The 17,239-nt window shown below is 44.5% G+C and overlaps 1 protein-coding gene across 1 annotated transcript in view; it reads right to left on the bottom strand.

The window, feature by feature from the left end:
* Positions 1 to 16,255, bottom strand: part of LOC139276880 (uncharacterized) — a 129,563-nt gene extending 113,308 nt beyond the window's left edge. The window contains exon 1 of the mRNA XM_070894878.1: positions 16,189 to 16,255. Within this exon, the coding sequence (XP_070750979.1) occupies positions 16,189 to 16,255 (67 nt within the window). The remainder of the gene's footprint in view (positions 1 to 16,188) is intronic.
* Positions 16,256 to 17,239: the final 984 nt, after the last annotated feature.

Raw genomic sequence — 17,239 nt, forward strand, 5'->3', positions numbered from 1 at the left:
CGCCGTGATGGCACCAAGGATGGGTGTGCAATGCCACATTTTAGCTCTGCTTTCTCATCTTTGGGTGTAAAAACTCAATTTGGCAGTTTGAGCCTGTACCTAACACCAGCCGGTAAAATCAGCACTCAGGCAGTGACACTTGTGGAAATGTATTTTTTTTAAGTTGCATTACATTGTTTTTTGTACCCTTTTTGCCATAAAACAAAATGGAATTCAGAACCTGCTAGAAACTTCTGCAACAGACAGTCTGTTTACATAAACATGCTAACCCTGACTGGAACTGCTGATAGCTGATTAATAGCCACCAGACAACATTAAACTGTCTTGCTGAGATAAGTACCACCCATTGTGCTCCCCTGTATTATCAATTCACCCCCTAAGAGATACTCAATCTACCAGCCATTATCTCTTGTACAGAACTCATCCATAATATGCAAGAAGCCAAGTACCCAATCAACCACTATGGAAATCATGGGCCCAAATAACTGGCCGGGAAACTGGACAATCCTAAAACAATGAAAAGCCGGTAATAGCTCATTATCACACCTTAATCGAGTCATTGCTGTCTGGCCCACCAAAATCACTCACAAAAGAGACATTTGAGAAAAATGTAAAGACAAGGATGTGGTAATCATTAACTCTTTATCTGTTTTCGCTGACTACAAAGGCAGAACCAATACACAGGATGGAACCATAACTTGTTTTTACTGTATAAATACTTTGTGAAACTGTATCATTTTGGGAGTCGTCACTTAGCCTTTGACTGAGTGAGATTCTTCCTTGCCGCAAGTAAAAATGAAAGAAACGTCTCCCGGAGCTGATTGTGTTAGAGTCATATATTGAGAGTTGAGATTTTGACAGTTACTTCTTGGAGGTTCCGTCGAGATCGCTTACTCTCTACTCTGTGAGTAAATAGATGCTGGCATAGCACCTCTTCAGTGAAGGGCTTCACTGGCCAGAATAAGGCGAGCCTTTTGCTCGCAGGAGGTCTCTTTACTGTTGAATCGCATATGTAATCTGTTATCCACAGTGGAGGTACTGCGATCTACGAGATTCGACATTTAAGAGCTAAAGTTATTTTTGTAATCATTTCCTTCTCAGCTTGTAGGCAGAAGGGATCTTATCCTGAAAATATCCGATCTGGAATCAGCTCGTGGAGATTTTCATTAGGAAAAGATTTAAAAAAAGAGCGCTATCGATCGATGATCCTTGTGTGATAGGATCAGGGTCCTTGTGCGATAGGACCATAAAGAGAATTATCCTTGTGCGATAGGACTGCCTTAGAAGGGACAGGGTCCTTGTGCGATAGGATCCGGGTCCTTGTGTGATAGGACCATAAATTTTATTAAGGTAAGTTAAGGACTCGGTCTGTTGTGGTGTACAACGCAGACTGAGAATTGACTATTTGTTTAGTTAGAGTTTAAGGCTATGATTTTTATACCCTCGTGAATATTGTTTGTACTAGTTGTCTTTGTTATACTGTTGTGTTCAATACTTTTGTGCGACGTTGCAATTAGAGAAACGGGATGAGTTACTTGGGAAAATTGTGATTCGGAAAAAAAAAGGATTGATTGAGAAAAGAAACAGTAACTGATTGATCAACTACAGTTGGTTCGTGTCAACATATCTCACACACCCAGACTAAGCCCGAATTAAGAGCCTTTTCAGGCCACGTGGTGGCCAGGAGAAGTGGACGTAGAGAACACGGTTGACCGAAAGGATTGTGAGATCAGAAACTGTGAAAAATCTTAATCATCCAGAATGGGTGCCGGAGCAAGTAAAACACCACCAAAGGGCATACCAGCCTATTTTATGCTCCAGAATTGTGGTCAGTCTTCGATTGACCACCTAAAACAATGGGTAAAATGGAATAAGGGTGAAAACAGGCTATTTCCACCCAATGATTCATTTAATTTAGAGAGAATATCATGTCTAGAGGAATGCTTTAGAGACAGAGACCCAGGTAGAAGAGGAAAAAAGAAAGTAAATTGGTCGGCATTTGGAGATTGGTAAAGAGAAGCTGAGGAACGACATGAAAAGAGCCTAAGGATTAGCAAGCAGTGTACTAGAGGCAGAAAGCAGGTGGATGAACGAGGAGAGCAGGTGAATCACCCTAGACATGGTAAACATCCATCTGTTGTGGTTGCTAAAGAAACAAAGGCATACCCGCCAAATGCCCCTAAGGGTTGGGATGAGGATGAGGATTGGGACGAGGATTGGACTTCCTACAGCCATCGACTACCGCCATATGTTCTACCCCAAGCGAATGCTCCAGGCCAACAGGGAGGAGGCGATCCTCAGGCCGGAGCACAGGGAGATGGGGTAACACCCGCTCCCAACAATGTAGGTGCGGCTACAGGAGAAGTAGATCTGCCACAAGGGAATCAATACCGTGATGGCCCTGCAGGTAGTACATGAAGTCAGGCTCATGGACAAGGGTCCAGTGCCCTAGAGCCATCCGCATTCCCATTAAGACTTTTCCCCAGTCCAGTCCCTGACGGAGCTCCAATTCCTATTTATCGACCATGGTCACCAAATGAGTTAAGAACAATTGTGGAAGGATTGGCAGACCCTAAAACCAGTATTGAAAAGGCCAGTGATCATTTTGTGCCATGAATCCAGTATATTAGATGGTCAAATTTTGCTGAAAGCATGGTTACAGGACACTAAATTTGCCGAATTCGAGACAAAATTCACAGATTTTAAAACCCATCAAGAGGCTCCCAATGCAGATCCCGACACAAAGCCAGGCGAGGGGTTCTGGGGAAGATGTTGGGAGGCCTTACATCAAGTATTCCCAAGGAAAATGAATTGGTCCAAAATCATGGAAACTACACAAAGAAAGGATGAGGATGTTGAGGATTACATAGAAAGAGTGAGAGAAATCATGAACCAATGTTCAGGCATGAAAATAGAGGAAATAGACTCTCCCATGATTAGCGCCGTGGTGAACGGACTACAACCCGAACTTAGAGATCCCTTTAAATTAGTTTGTCTCAGATGGCGACAGGAATCGCTATCCAAGGTTGTATCTATGTTAAAGGACATACAAGAGCGAAATAGAGAATCTAAAAGTAAGGTCACCATGTTTATGGAACAAGCAGCTCCAACAACACCCGTCCGAGCAACACCTTCCTACTGCCCTCCACAGGGTAGAGGAAGAGGACAAAGCACAGGAAGAATTTTTAGGGGAAGAGGGAGAGGAGGTGTAGGGCAAGGACAATATAGCACCTGTTACAATTGTGGTCAGACTGGACACTAGGTTAGAAATTGCCCATCAAAACAGCAACAACCAAATTATGATTGGACTCAACAGGCTGGTAATAGACCACCTCCTCCACCTCTAGAACCCAACCCTTATGCGACCCAAGTCCAGGTACACACTAGACCTCAGACTAATTTCTCTGTTCAAAATCCATTTGGGCCACAGAATCAAAATCAATTCGGCCAACAATCAAATTATCCGTATAATGACCAATGACGTCCAATCCCAGATCCAAGTGCTACGAGCAAACAGCTACCCGTCGTTTCGTTAAATGCCATAGGAGAACCCGAAGTAAAAATACGAATACAAGGAAAGGATATTCCATTCCTGGTGGACACTGGCGAAACCTATTCGGTCCTTTCGAGGGAAGATACAAAGGGAATTCCCACCTCCACTAATCAAACCTCAGTGATTGGACTATCTGGACACGCTCATCAAATGTTTTTCTCCGACCCTATCAATGTACAATTAGAAGATTACGAAGATGGTCATTCATTCCTACTATCTAAAGAAGTTCCAGTAAATCTGTGTTGATGTGACCTATTATGTAAAATGAATGCCACTATCCTCTGTTCTCCAACTGGTATGGAAGTTTGAGTCCCCATAGATAAATGTGGCGCATATCCACTACTTCAACCCACAACACCCATATTGTATGCCTGGAAAAGTTTGGACCTTACACTAAGCAAAACCCTATCATATTTGGTCAGTTCATATTGGAGTGTGACAAGGTTAATCACAGACTACCTCAAATCTCAAAACTTGGGAAATTGTCACGAAACGTTACGCTGTACAGCGTATTATGACAAAACTGGATCAAACGCTACAGCACAAATCTTTTATCAACCATTCCTGCACCATAAACATCAATTGATGATTGAACAAATTTTTATCGGACCTGAAGGAATAGCGGCAGGGGTTGAATTATCCTCCCACAATCAGACTTTGTTTAGGGTTAAAGGTAGCGTCCCACACTGCACCCTTGCGGTTGCAGACACATATAAACCCCAGGATTTAGGACGAATGATTAAGAGAAGGCAAGGATCTCCAGTACAAGAGAAATGGCACACACTTAATTGAACTCTGGGGCAACATGAGGGAGGAGAAGACTATTCCATCAAGTTGAATAGGAAAATATATTTCAATGCTATCTTAGAAGAAAAGATACTCTCAGGGAACAGCAGAACTCCTTGCTAAGGTCCAGGAGCAACTTTGGTCGACACACTCTAATGAAGTAGGAAAGATGATTATCGCACAACCATATAAGATAGCGATCAATTCGACCGTACCACTTCCTAAGAAACCCCAATACCCCTTGTCTCCAGCCACAGAACAAGGTATCGAGCCAGTCATTACATCTCTGCTGGCACAGGGAATAATAGTTCCAACTAGAAGTCCGTGTAACACACCGATTTTCCTGGTTCTGAAGCCCAATAGTGACAAATGGAGATTTGTCCAAGACCTACAAGCCGTGAATGAATCTGTATTCCCAACTTATCCGGTGGTTCCCAACCCTGCGACTATACTTACCAGTATTCCGGCAAACTCAACGTATTATACGGTGATTGATCTATGTTCAGCATTTTTCTCAATACCCATTCAGCCAGAGTCCCAATTCCTGTTTGCCTTCACGTATAAAGGACGCCAATATACGTGGACAAAACTCCCGCAGGGATTTACCGAAAGTCCTACTATATTTTCACAATGCTTAAAGAAGGATCTGGAAGATGTAATTTTACCAACAGGTTCTGCACTTGTACAGTATGTTGATGACTTATTGCTCGCCACACCCTCCAAATTAGCCTGCGAAACAGATTCTCTTGTGTTATTAAAAGCCTTGGCCTTGTAGAATTTACCAATATCTCGCAAAGATTCCAGGTACCTTTCCCCTACAGAGGAGAAGAATCCCTTTCTGGGCTTTTAAAATGAGTTTAAAGGGGCAGGCAAAGCCTGCGGGGGATAAAAAGGGATGCATTCATGGAGACCCCCCCCCCCCAGTGTTTGGACTCATAGGAAAGGGAATTCAAAATGGACCTAAATTACAGAAGCTTGAGATCCCCTAAACATCTATGGGAAGGAGCATATCAATTTTAAGATTCTACAACATTTTGGCTGCGAAAAAGAGTTACCAAATACAGGAGGTGGGGCCAAATCCGTGTATTAAAGACCCCAGACTGTCTGGGGGAACTATTCACCCTCTAAGAGATAATCGAATTACCCAATCAAGCACAATGGAAATCATGGTCAAGAAACTGGACAATTCTAAAACAATGCAAAACCAGTGATAGCACATTCTCACACCCTAATCGAGTTACTGCTGACAAAGGAGACATTTGAAAATCAGTGGACAGAACAGTTCAAACAGAGCCCAAGAGATTTGATGGGAGATAACGGAGCCTTTTTTTTGGAATATATTTATCCGCCAGTTTTACAAGGAAAGACCAGCAAGGAGCAGCACACAGACTGGAACACAGAAACTAGCAGAAGACAGGAGAGAAGCAGAGCACAGACTGGAACACAGACACAGACACAAGCAGCTGGAGCTGGGGAGTGAAGAAATGGAGCAGTGAAGGAAACTACTAGAACTCATCAAGAACTGACCGAGCACGAGGCCCACGAAATGGAAGGTTGTCAGCAACCAAATTGACAACCCAGGCCACCACAACCAGCAAAACGACCAACCAAAACCAACTCAGCAAAAACCAAAGAATCGACATTTATTTCCACTCTACAATCTACTTCGGAACGACCAACGGGTGAGAAATTACCAAAAAGGACTAACTAAAACTATTCCTAACCAAAGAAAGTGGGTATTTACCCCATACATCCAAAACGCAACTTAGCGCATCAACGGACGCACCCCAACCGAAGACTACGCAGTCCGAAGTCCTCTCCTCCGACCGGGGTACGGCTCGCCTAGAAGGCCAAGTGCAGCGAACCCCGAAACCACAATTCACCGGCAACTGTCAAAAGGGATTGGTGAGCATAGCCCCTGAACCCCCCAGAGCTATAATTTAGTTAGTTAGGGGAATTGGGAGGAGGGAGGCTGGGATAACTTGTGTAAATGTATCTGCATTCGCCTTTTTACCCCATTTAGAGTTTAAGCTGTATTCTTTTCCCCACAGACTGTAATTGGACAATTTATTCAATGTGTTGTACCCCTCAGTGTGTATTGGTCTGTGTGTGTTTTTAAAGGTGTGCCTTTTACTTCTTTTTAAACACAATAAAGCCATACCTGCTTCCTAACTTGAAACCGATTGTCTGTCCAAGTCTGTCACCGTCCCTTCATAATTCCAGTGTCTAGAACCAAGGGTGTGGGAGCGATTCGGAACCGCTCATATAAGGTCAGAAGGGAAAGCTGACCCCCTGCAAACCACCCCTTACAGCCTCGAAAGGACACAAAGTGTCAAAGGCGAAGTTACAATTTGTTTCAGAAAGGGTTCGGTATCTAGGACACGAATTGGTCAGAGATACGAGACAATTGACACAAGACAGAGTAAAAGCAATCCGCTCTGCTCCACTACCAATAACCAAGAGAGAAATGAAACATTTCCTCGGCATGTCAGGATATTGCAGGCAATGGATTATGAATTATTCCGAGATCATTAGACCATTGTTAGACATGTCCATGCCCTCACTACCAGAAAAGTTGATTTGGAATGAAGTATCCCGGAATGCTTTCCAGAATCTTAAGCAGTCCCTCACTTCAGCACCAGCCTTGGGATTACCAGATTACACTAAGCCATTCAACTTATTTGTTCATCACAAGTCGGGTTTTGCACAATCTGTTTTGACTCAGCTACATGGGGACAGGCAGTGGCCGATAGCGTATTTCAGTGCCCAACTAGACCCAGTGGCAGGCGGACTACCAGGATGTCTTCCTCTTATGCAGCAGCTTATTACGCTGAACAACAGGCTCAGACAATAACTCTAAATCATCAAACCATTTTATATATCCCACACTCTGTCGAGATTTTACTTACTAAATGTGCCACTCAACACCTAACTTCTGCAAGAACTACTAAATATGAAGTAGAACTGTTATCAAATCCAAACCTTATCATTAAAAGATGTACTACCTTAAATCCAGCCACTCTACTCCCCACGGAAGAAGACGGCAAACCCCATTCATGTGAAATGGTAACCGAACTAGTGACTAAACCACTTTAAAAAATCAATTTAACAGATATACCAATGTGTAACCCTGATCTATTGTACTATGTTGACGGATCAGCCTTACGAAATGATAGGGGCCAACATAAAGTGGCTTATGCAGTTGTAACCCAGTTTAATGTTGTCGAAACCGCCTCTCTTCCAGACTCCTTTTCAGTCCAACAAGCCGTATTATTTGCGTTAACTCGAGCCTGTATTCTGGCTGAAGGACAAACAGTTAATATCTACACGGACTCCAGGTATGCTTTTGGGGTAACACATGACTATGGACAAATTTGGAAAATTTGCAGGTACCTGACTTCTTCAGGAATTACGATCAAGAATGCAGAACAAGTAGAAAATCTTCTGCGAGCCATTCAATGCCCCTTAAAACTTGCCATTATCAAATGCCAAGCACATACAGGCCAGTTGAATGAGGTGGTACTTGGAAACGGCAGAGCTGATAATGCAGCTAAGTCAGCAGCTCTGTCAAAAGGGGGGATGTAGGTGTCATTGTTTCCACTAAGGAAAAATAATTGCTCAGATCCGCCACCCACTATTAATGATGTGCTGGCCTTCCAAACTCAGGCCAGTACAGAGGAGATGTTGACCTGGACGAAGGATCAATGTTATAAAAATCCAGAAGGAATATGGGTTCACCATGACGGCCGCGTGGAGGCACCCAAATCCTTACTTCCATGGATTGCTCGATGTGTTCATACATTCACACATTTGGGCAAAAGGGGGATGGCAGATTATATTTTGGCAACTTATTATGTGCCAGGTATTTCGGCAATTGAAAAACAAATCTGTGAAAATTGTGTTACCTGTCAGACAATGAATCTGGGTAAGACGGAAAAAGTAGAATCTGCCTCCCACCCAAATCCAATGGGGCCTTTTGTACATTTAAAAATGGATTTTATTGAATTACCTATGTGTATGGGATTCAAGTACGTATTAGTTATTGTAGATGTGTTCTCTAGATGGATTGAAGCCTTTCCATGTAAAAAGGCCGATGCCACTACTGTTGCTAAATTTTTGTTAAAAGAAATCGTACCGCGCTTCGGAATCCCTGCTAAGCTTTCTAGTGATAATGGGTCACATTTCACGGGAACTGTTATAAAAGAAATGTGTAAAGCTTTACAGATTAACCAACGTTTTCATTGCAGTTATCATTCAAAATCCGTTGGACTTGTTGAAAGATATAATGGAATGCTTAAAAATAAGCTGGCAAAATTATGTAATGACACTGGCTAGAACTATTGCCCTCAGCCTTGATGGTAATGCAATCCACAACCATCAGAACAACAGGCTGTCACCGCATGATATAGTTATGGGACATCCCCAACGACTACCGTTTACAGCACCATTTACTACAAAACAAATGGACATCCACAAAATGGAAGAAAATATGTTGAATTATTGTATTGCACTAACCAAATGTATCTCCAGCTTTCATTCACAGGTAAAAGAAGCTCAATTCAAGCCAGCAGAAGGGAAGTGTCATAATCTGGAGCCTGGGGAATTTGTTTACATCAAAATCTTTGAAAAGCAGTCTACAACCAAGATTTGAAGGACAATACCAAGTCTTGCTGGCGACCAATACTGCAATCAAGGTAAAGGAAAGACCAACATGGATCCATGCATCCCATTGCAAAAGGGCACCCGACCAGGAGGAAGGGAAGAAGGAACCATGAGGAACAGAAAAAGGAAGACCGAATAAGGAACTGTACGGACTATGGGGACTGATAGTAATATGCTTAACAGGGTTGTGCTTTGTGTTATTGATGGTACCCAGGGTACAGAAACACGAACAAAGGGAACTGCAGGTAAATATGTTTATGGCACTGAGTCATAAATATGCTCAAGAAATAAACTTGTCTAGTTGTTAGATATGTTCCCATGTACCTGTCCACTCTGAAGGTGGTATTCCCCTAAGATCCGTCCCCTTTAATGAATCAGAAATGGTAGAATGGTTGATAGTGCAAAATAAGATAAACCTAACCAAGGTGTCAGAACCGAAGAATCTAACAGAATGGAGGTCAGCAGGGTATAAACTTACAACCTTCCAGGGATGGTACTAGCCAAATTATAATAATAACGGTCAGCCACCCTTCCTATGTATTACTCCCAGAATAGGAAATCCTGAAGGTATAATATGCCTGGTGAGTAATGAGACTAAAGGACCAGAAATGGGACACAGCAAGTGTTCCCAAATGACTAAATGGCAACCCATAACAAATCTCCCTGACGGGAGAAAGATAGCAACCGTTAACTGGACGATGGTTCATAATAAGGCCTCAGGTGAAGGTGGGACGGGGAGACAACTCAAGTATGGATGGCACGAAAGGACCAAAAGCTGACGTCTTATAATTGCACATACTTTATTTGTGGCCATAAAGCCTACCCATGGTTACCAGCCAATTGGACAGGGTCCTGTTACTTAGGATATGTGGTACCCTTTATGAGGACAACAAAGACTCTAAGGGATGCCTATGGAAGCCATAGATTTAAACGGGATTTGACATGGCTAAATGGAATATTCAAGTGAATGATATCACCCTTTGGAATAGCATCAACCGAATGGCAATTACGGGAACTGGCTAATTTAGTAGAATCAGTAGCCAACGCAACTTCCCAAGCCTTCGAAGGGGTGAATGACGAAATGGTAGCCATTCGAACAGTGGCTCTCCAAAATCGTATGGCCTTAGATTATCTCCTAGCCAAAGAAGGAGGGACATGCACATTAATTGCTGAAGAATGCTGTACGTATATCCCGGATAAGTCAGAAGAGATCGGTAGTCTAGCTGAATATATTAGGAAAAAGGTAATAGAGTACAAACAAACTATTGGCCAGAATGGTACCACCTTGTGGGATTGGGCATCGGGATGGTTGGGATCCCTAGGGAGATCTTTTGTACAGGGTTTGATCATACTCTTGCTGATAGTCTTCGCCCTATATCTTTTGTTTGTATTGGTTAAGTGTTGCTGTGCCAGGTTGGAAAAAACAGTGTTACCAACAGAGCCCACTGCTAGGGTTATGGTAGCAGCAACTTCTGAAGGTTCGTGTGTGGAAATGGAAATGGAAAGACTATGCAAGATTAGAATGGATTAAGTTGTCCTTGTGAAGGACAAAAGGGGGGAATGTGGAAATGTATTTTTTTAAAGTTGCATTACACTGTTTTTTGTACCCTTTTTGCCATAAAACAAAATGGAATTCAGAACCTGCTAGAAACTTCTGCAACAGACAGTCTGTTTGCATAAACATGCTAACTCTGACTGGAACTGCTGATAGCTGATTAGTAGCCACCAGACAACATTAAACTGTCTTGCTGAGATAAATACCACCCATTGTGCTCCCCTGTATTATCAATTCACCCCCTAAGAAATATTCAATCTACCAGCCATTATCTCTTGTACAGAACTCATCCATAATATGCAAGAAGCCAAGTACCCAATCAACCACTATGGAAATCATGGGCCCAAATAACTGGTCGGGAAACGGGACAATCCTAAAACAATGAAAAGCTGGTAATAGCACATTATCACACCTTAATCGAGTCATTGCTGTCTGGCCCACCAAAATCACTCACAAAAGAGACATTTGAGAAAAATGTAAAGACAAGGATGTGGTAATCATTAACTCTTTATCTGTTTTCGCTGACTGCAAAGGCAGAACCAATACACAGGATGGAACCATAACTTGTTTTTACTATATAAATATTTTGTGAAACAATCATTTTGGGAGTCGTCGCTTAGCCTTTGACTGAGTGAGACGCTTCCTTGCTGCAAGTAAAAATGAAAGGAACGTCTTCCGGAGCTGATTGTGTTAGAGTCGTATATTGAGAGTCGAGATTTTAACACACTGCCTCAAAAACGACAATACCGAATTTTGAACTCTTCACGCCCCAAACGAGGAGCTACCGAACTTAGCCCCCTTAGTTTTGATGAGTAAAATTACTTTAACTGCAGTAGGACAAATAATATCAGAAATTCAACAATTTTGATCATGCAGACACAGCTAAAATAATTTCTTACCTGCTTCCAAAAACCAGCAAGACCTCAGAAAACTGTTTAAGTGTGATTTCTGCAAAAGCTTGCATCATGGACATCCTACTTTCCCTTTAAGAGAGTTTCTGTCTTTAGGGCCCCATGAGGTACCCAGACTTCCTCACACTTCTGGGTATGCAACCAATCACAAGCGCCCGGCACACATCAATAGTACGGTATTGAGACCCTACAGGAAATTGGGATGCAAAGATCATCTGGTATGCTCTGCCTACGTTGCACTTAGGGAGACCCGGGAATGGGAAATCTACCCATTTCGATGTCTCTGTCAAATATGTACAATCCACTCATGGATTCTACTGCACCCATTTAATCTCCGAACAAAAGGTTGTGCAATGTTAATCTCTGACTCCAAACAAATCATCATAGGCAGTCCCTCGGAATCGAGGAAGACTTGCTTCCACTCTTAGCGTGAGTTCTTTGATGGCTGTACAATCCAATACGAGAACGACAATCCCTGTCACAGGTGGGACACATAGTCGTTGAGAGAAAGGGTGGGCAGGAAGCCTGGTTTGCCGCATGCTCTTTCCGCTGCCTGTGCTTGATTTCTGCAATCTCTTGGCGATGATACTCGAGGAGCTCAGCGCCCTCCCGTATGTACTTCCTCCACTTAGGGCAGACCATGGCCAGGGATTCCCAGGTGTCAGTGGGATGTCACACTTTATCAGGGACTTTATCTGGGAGGCTTTGAGGGTGTTCTTGTAACGTTTGCTCTGCATTTGGCTCATTTGCTGTGGACGTGTTTCGAGTAGAGAGCTTGCTTTGGGAGTCTCATGTCTGGCATGCGAACTATGTGGCCTGCCCAGCGAAGCTGATCATGTGTGGTCAGTGCTTCAATGCTGGGGATGTTGGCCTGGTCGAGGATGCTAATGTTGGTGCGTCTGTCCTCCCAGGGGACTTGTAGGATCTTGCGGAGACATCGCTGGTGGTATTTCTCCAGCAACTTGAGGTGTCTACTGTACATGGTCCACGTCTCTGAGCCATACAGGAGGGCGGGTATTACTCTGGCCCTATAGTCCATGAGCTTGGTGACAGGTTTGAGGGCCTGGTCTTCAAAAACTCTTTTCCTCAGGTGGCCAAAGGCTGCACTGGCGCACTGGAGGCGGTGCTGGATCTCGTCGTCAATGCCTGCTCTTGTTGATAGGAGGCTCCCGAGATAAGGGAAGTGGTCCAGTTTGTACACAGCCATGCCATGGATCTTGATGTCTGGGGGGCAATGCTGTGCGATGAGGACAGGCTGGTGGAGGACCTGTGTCTTAATGATGTTTAGCGTAAGGCCATGTTTTCATACGCCTCTGTAAATACATCGACTATGTCCTGGAGTTCAGCCTCTGTGTGTGCACAGAAGCAGGCGTCGTCCGCATACTGTAGCTCGATGGCAGAGGTTGGAGTGGTCTTGGACCTGGCCTGGGGATAGCGAAGGTTGAACAGCTTCCCAAACTACAAACTACATGGCAACCTCAATCATGTTCCTTGCCAAATATTGATCCTGCTCTTTACCTTTAAAGGGATCACTCTAGACTGCTCCTCTGTTGACTCTAAAGAGCCATCAATAGTAACCAGAGACCTTGCATGGCCACTGAGGGCAGAGGAATGATAGATTGCCTGGGCCACCCAAGGAAGAGCTAAGAAAACTTAGAAAACTGGGTTGAAAATGGAGGAATCAAAAGAAGATCCTATAATAATGGGCTGGGGATGCTGGCAGAGATTGAAACTTAGTGGAAGGTGAATTTGAGCAATTAGTTTTAATCCATTCATCTTTAGACAGACATATATCCTGAGAGAAAGTTCAGGTTGAGTGATCTATAGTCTATGAAAAATATGAAGCGCATTTCTGCATTTCATTCTTCCTACATCAGCACAAGTCACACTTTGCCAAAGGGCAAATAAAGTAACTTGAGACTCTATCACATATGCTGTGCCAAAGCTGACGTTACAAGAAGGAGGAGGTTTAATCATCTGATTTTGACATGCCTGAACAGAGACAAAGTCTGAGAAAAATAGAATGGTGGCACCTATTTGCAGCAGAATAAGTGCAATTTTAACACAGATTCATGTTACATGGCTCTAACTTATGTTTCATATTTACCATAACCCTTATCGTCCAGGTACAGGAAATGCTGTTGTACTATAAATCAAAAGCATTCAGTCAGTGCATACCTGGTAATTTGATCAAGAAGGTAAGTTACCTTTCTCACAGAACGTACCAAATAGCATTGTGAAAGCAGCTTCTTATTACCAGTTACAAAGTTATAGGCAATGAGAGACTAGAAGATACTAAGATAGAGGAGTTCGGCTGTCATCTAACCAAAGAAAGGGGAGTCTCTGGGGTCAAAATTCAGCCTCCTGATAAAGCCTCTTACCAGCGGCCAAGTGCCGGAGTCCGGTCGAATGGCCGCTGCGAGCAAAATTAATTGAGTTGATTTTTCTGGCGGTCCCCACTTTTGCCCCACTGCTGCCAACCCGTCCTAAGCACATCATCAAAGAGCGCACCGCTGATCTCCCGCACCTCCAACGAAATTCAGCTACAAACATCTTCGGGTCACCGAGTGGTGCTCCCGACAGCTTTTTCTGTCAGTGCACTGTGTTTTCAGTGTGTGCAACATGGCTGTGCGGCGGCCATTCAAGGGGAAGGTGCACTGCCGTGGCCGCCATTTTATGCCCCCAGTTTCTGCCGGGCCACCAACAGGCAGCCTGGCACATCCTCTTGGGCGCCAGGCCGCTGGCTCGGCTGAAATCTTCCCTGGTAGCACAGTGGACCTAACTAAAATAATGGCAGAGCTCACAGTGGCTCTCCCCTTTAAGTGAAGCTGATGACTAAGCAGCGGAGACTCTGTCCCACCTCCACTTCCACCCCTCTAGAGTGCTCACCGCCGCACTTCCGCCCCCATTATGATCGACTTCCGGTCCGCTCCCCAAAAAATGGCAAAGAGCTGAATTTTGCGCAGGAGGCCACAGCGGCGGTGAAAACACATCAGAAGCGGTAGGGGCGACCTGTTTCGGGCCGCGCCGAACTTTTACCCCACCATGTCCTGTCATCATGACTAACTGAGCCAAGCTGGCTCCTAATTTAATTAGCACCCATCAACTGTTTTTATCTTCATTGTTCTTCTCATCAGATGTTGTTGAACACAATGCAATACTGATGATACTAGGGGAAATGTACACAAAGAACTGTTAACACACCTTTCTCAGATTTTTATTTAATATAGAACCACAGATGTTTGCAGCACAGGAGGAGGTCGTTCAGCCCATGATGTCTGTGTCAGGCCTGCTAAAATATTCTAAAACTAATCTCCTGTCTGCCCCCTTCGACTTGTATTTGCCTCTGTTTCAAATATTTATTACATTTTACCTTAAAAGGTGCAATAGTTTCTGCCAAGCCACTCCCTGTGGCAAAGCATTCCATACTCCTACTGCATTATGTGTGAAAAGATTTTTCCTGATCGCTACCCTCATTCTTATAGTAAGAATTTTAATTTGATGGCTCTCTTGTCACTGGCTGCTCAACCGAACAAAATAGTTTTTCCCTATCCATTCTATCAAAACCCTTTATAATTTTTAAAACCTCTTAAATCTTCTCTTAGTCAATCTCTGCTCCAGTAATAATAGTTCCAGTCGCTCAAGTTGCTCCTCATAACTAGCTTCCCATCGCTGGCACCATTATTGGCGCGCTGCATGCTCAATGGGGTGGAAATTTGGTCGCGCCTCTGTTGTGGTGTTAACCCAGGCGGAGCGGTAATTTTAGCGCCTTGCAAAAGTTTGCGTCTCCTGCTGAGAAATTTGTCGGAATCAGACGAAGAGCTGAAGGTAGCGCAAAATCAGGCGTTACACACTTGACCTGAGGGGGGGGAGAGGGCGCTAATGAAAATGCCAGCGATAAATTTTTGCGAACTTTTGCGCATGCTTCGATCTCCGATTCCGATCCCGGGAAAAGCCGAGTCTTAAAGACGGGGCAAGGTAAGTATGTGCATGCGCAGCTCCACCTCCTCACTGACCTTAGAGCAGGAAAATGGAGGAGCAAGGAAGAAGGCAGAGAGCGCATCGCTTCTTGGCCATGGCCCTTGAGGCCTTTTTGGAGGCTGTAGAGAGGGAGGTGGCCCAGCACGCTTCTACTGTGACATGGTGGCCAGGACAGCGAATCAATGTCGTAAGAAAAACAACAACCTCACTAGGGTTATCAGGGTGAGTACCCTTTACATTAACCTTGCAATTCTTTCATGTGAGCCTCACTGTCTTACACAATGTAAAGGCTTTAAACTGCCCACCCCTTCTCTATGTGTACCAGGCCATGCTCCTCATTGCTGGAGATACCCTAAAAGCTCTCTATCGCCTCACCTGACATACCCCACCCAGCCAAGCGTCTCTCACCTTCTAGCTCCCAACTCAGCTTGAGGACACCCACCAACACCTTTTAACACTCCATACTCAGTCACAGACCTTCAGTCTCATATTTACTCGTAGCTCTTTGTCCCCAAATCGCACCTTTGGCACATCCACTGTGTGCTGCTATGCAGGCTGAGATGCAGAGATTAATACCTTGGGACATTAGTATCGAGTCACTTCCTGCAGACACATGCGGCTCACGAGTAGCTACAGACCCACTGACAACTCCTTTTTTGATCATTGCAGGCCAAACTCGGCCACAGCAGGTGAGAGCAGGAGTGGACAGGAGTTGGGAAGCCAGACCTCCAGGACCTTACCTCCTTTAAGGAGCGAGTGTCCGCCTTCATGGGCACACTTGTGACGGTATGTGAATGTGATGGCCATTTTGCGTGACTCTCCTTAGCATTGGGGCCACATGCCTTGCAAGATGTTGCAACCAAAATAACGATGACCCCCTCCTTCTTGCCTCCCAGCTGATAACTGCACTTCTGTTGCTTTGTGTTTACAGATGATGAGCCAGAAGAGCAAAAAGAGTGTTTGAAGACAAGGCCCTCAAAACTGTCACCAAGCTCATGGTCTACAGGGCCATAGTAATAACCACCCTCCTGTATGGCTCAGAGACATGGTTCATGTACAGTAGACACCTTAAGTCGCTGGAGAAATACCACCAGCGATGTCTCCGCAAGATTCTACAAATCCCCTGGGAGGACAGACGCACAAACATTAGCGTCCTCGTCCAGGCCAACAACCCCAGCATTAAAGCACTGACCACACTTGGTCAGCTCCGCTGGGTAGCCCACAGAGTTCACATGCCAGACACGAGATTCCCAAAGCAAGCGCTCTACTCGGAACTCGTCCACGGCAAACGAGCCAAAGGTGGGCAGAGGAAACGTTACAAGAACACCCTCAAAGCCTCCCTGATAAAGTGCGACATCCCCACTGACATCTGGGAGTCCCTGGCTATAGACTGCCCTAAGTGGAGGAAGTGTATCCGGGAGGGCGCTGAGCTCCTCGAGTATCGTTGCCGAGAGTGATACATCCTTACTATACAGTATAAATGCATATGAGGCCCATGCTTGAGAGAAGATCAGTCTGTGACCTGTCCTTTATTTCATAGCACTCAAGTGATGGAAGTGGGTGGAGCTTCCCATTTTATATCTGAAGGTCTAGGTTAGGAGTGTCTCCTACAAGTTCACCACCTAGTGGTCAGTGTTCTCACAGTGTACAACTTAGGTCAGATTATACATGGGTTACAATGCTGGTTGAATACATGACATCACCTTCCCCCCCAAAGTCTTATTGGGATCACAGGTTGAGTCTCTCTGGCGGTTTACACTCCCTTGTAGAGCGCCTGAGTGGGGCTCCGGT

The sequence above is a fragment of the Pristiophorus japonicus genome, chromosome 12 (assembly GCF_044704955.1).
Source record: "Pristiophorus japonicus isolate sPriJap1 chromosome 12, sPriJap1.hap1, whole genome shotgun sequence".
Classification (NCBI taxonomy): Eukaryota; Metazoa; Chordata; class Chondrichthyes; family Pristiophoridae; genus Pristiophorus; species Pristiophorus japonicus.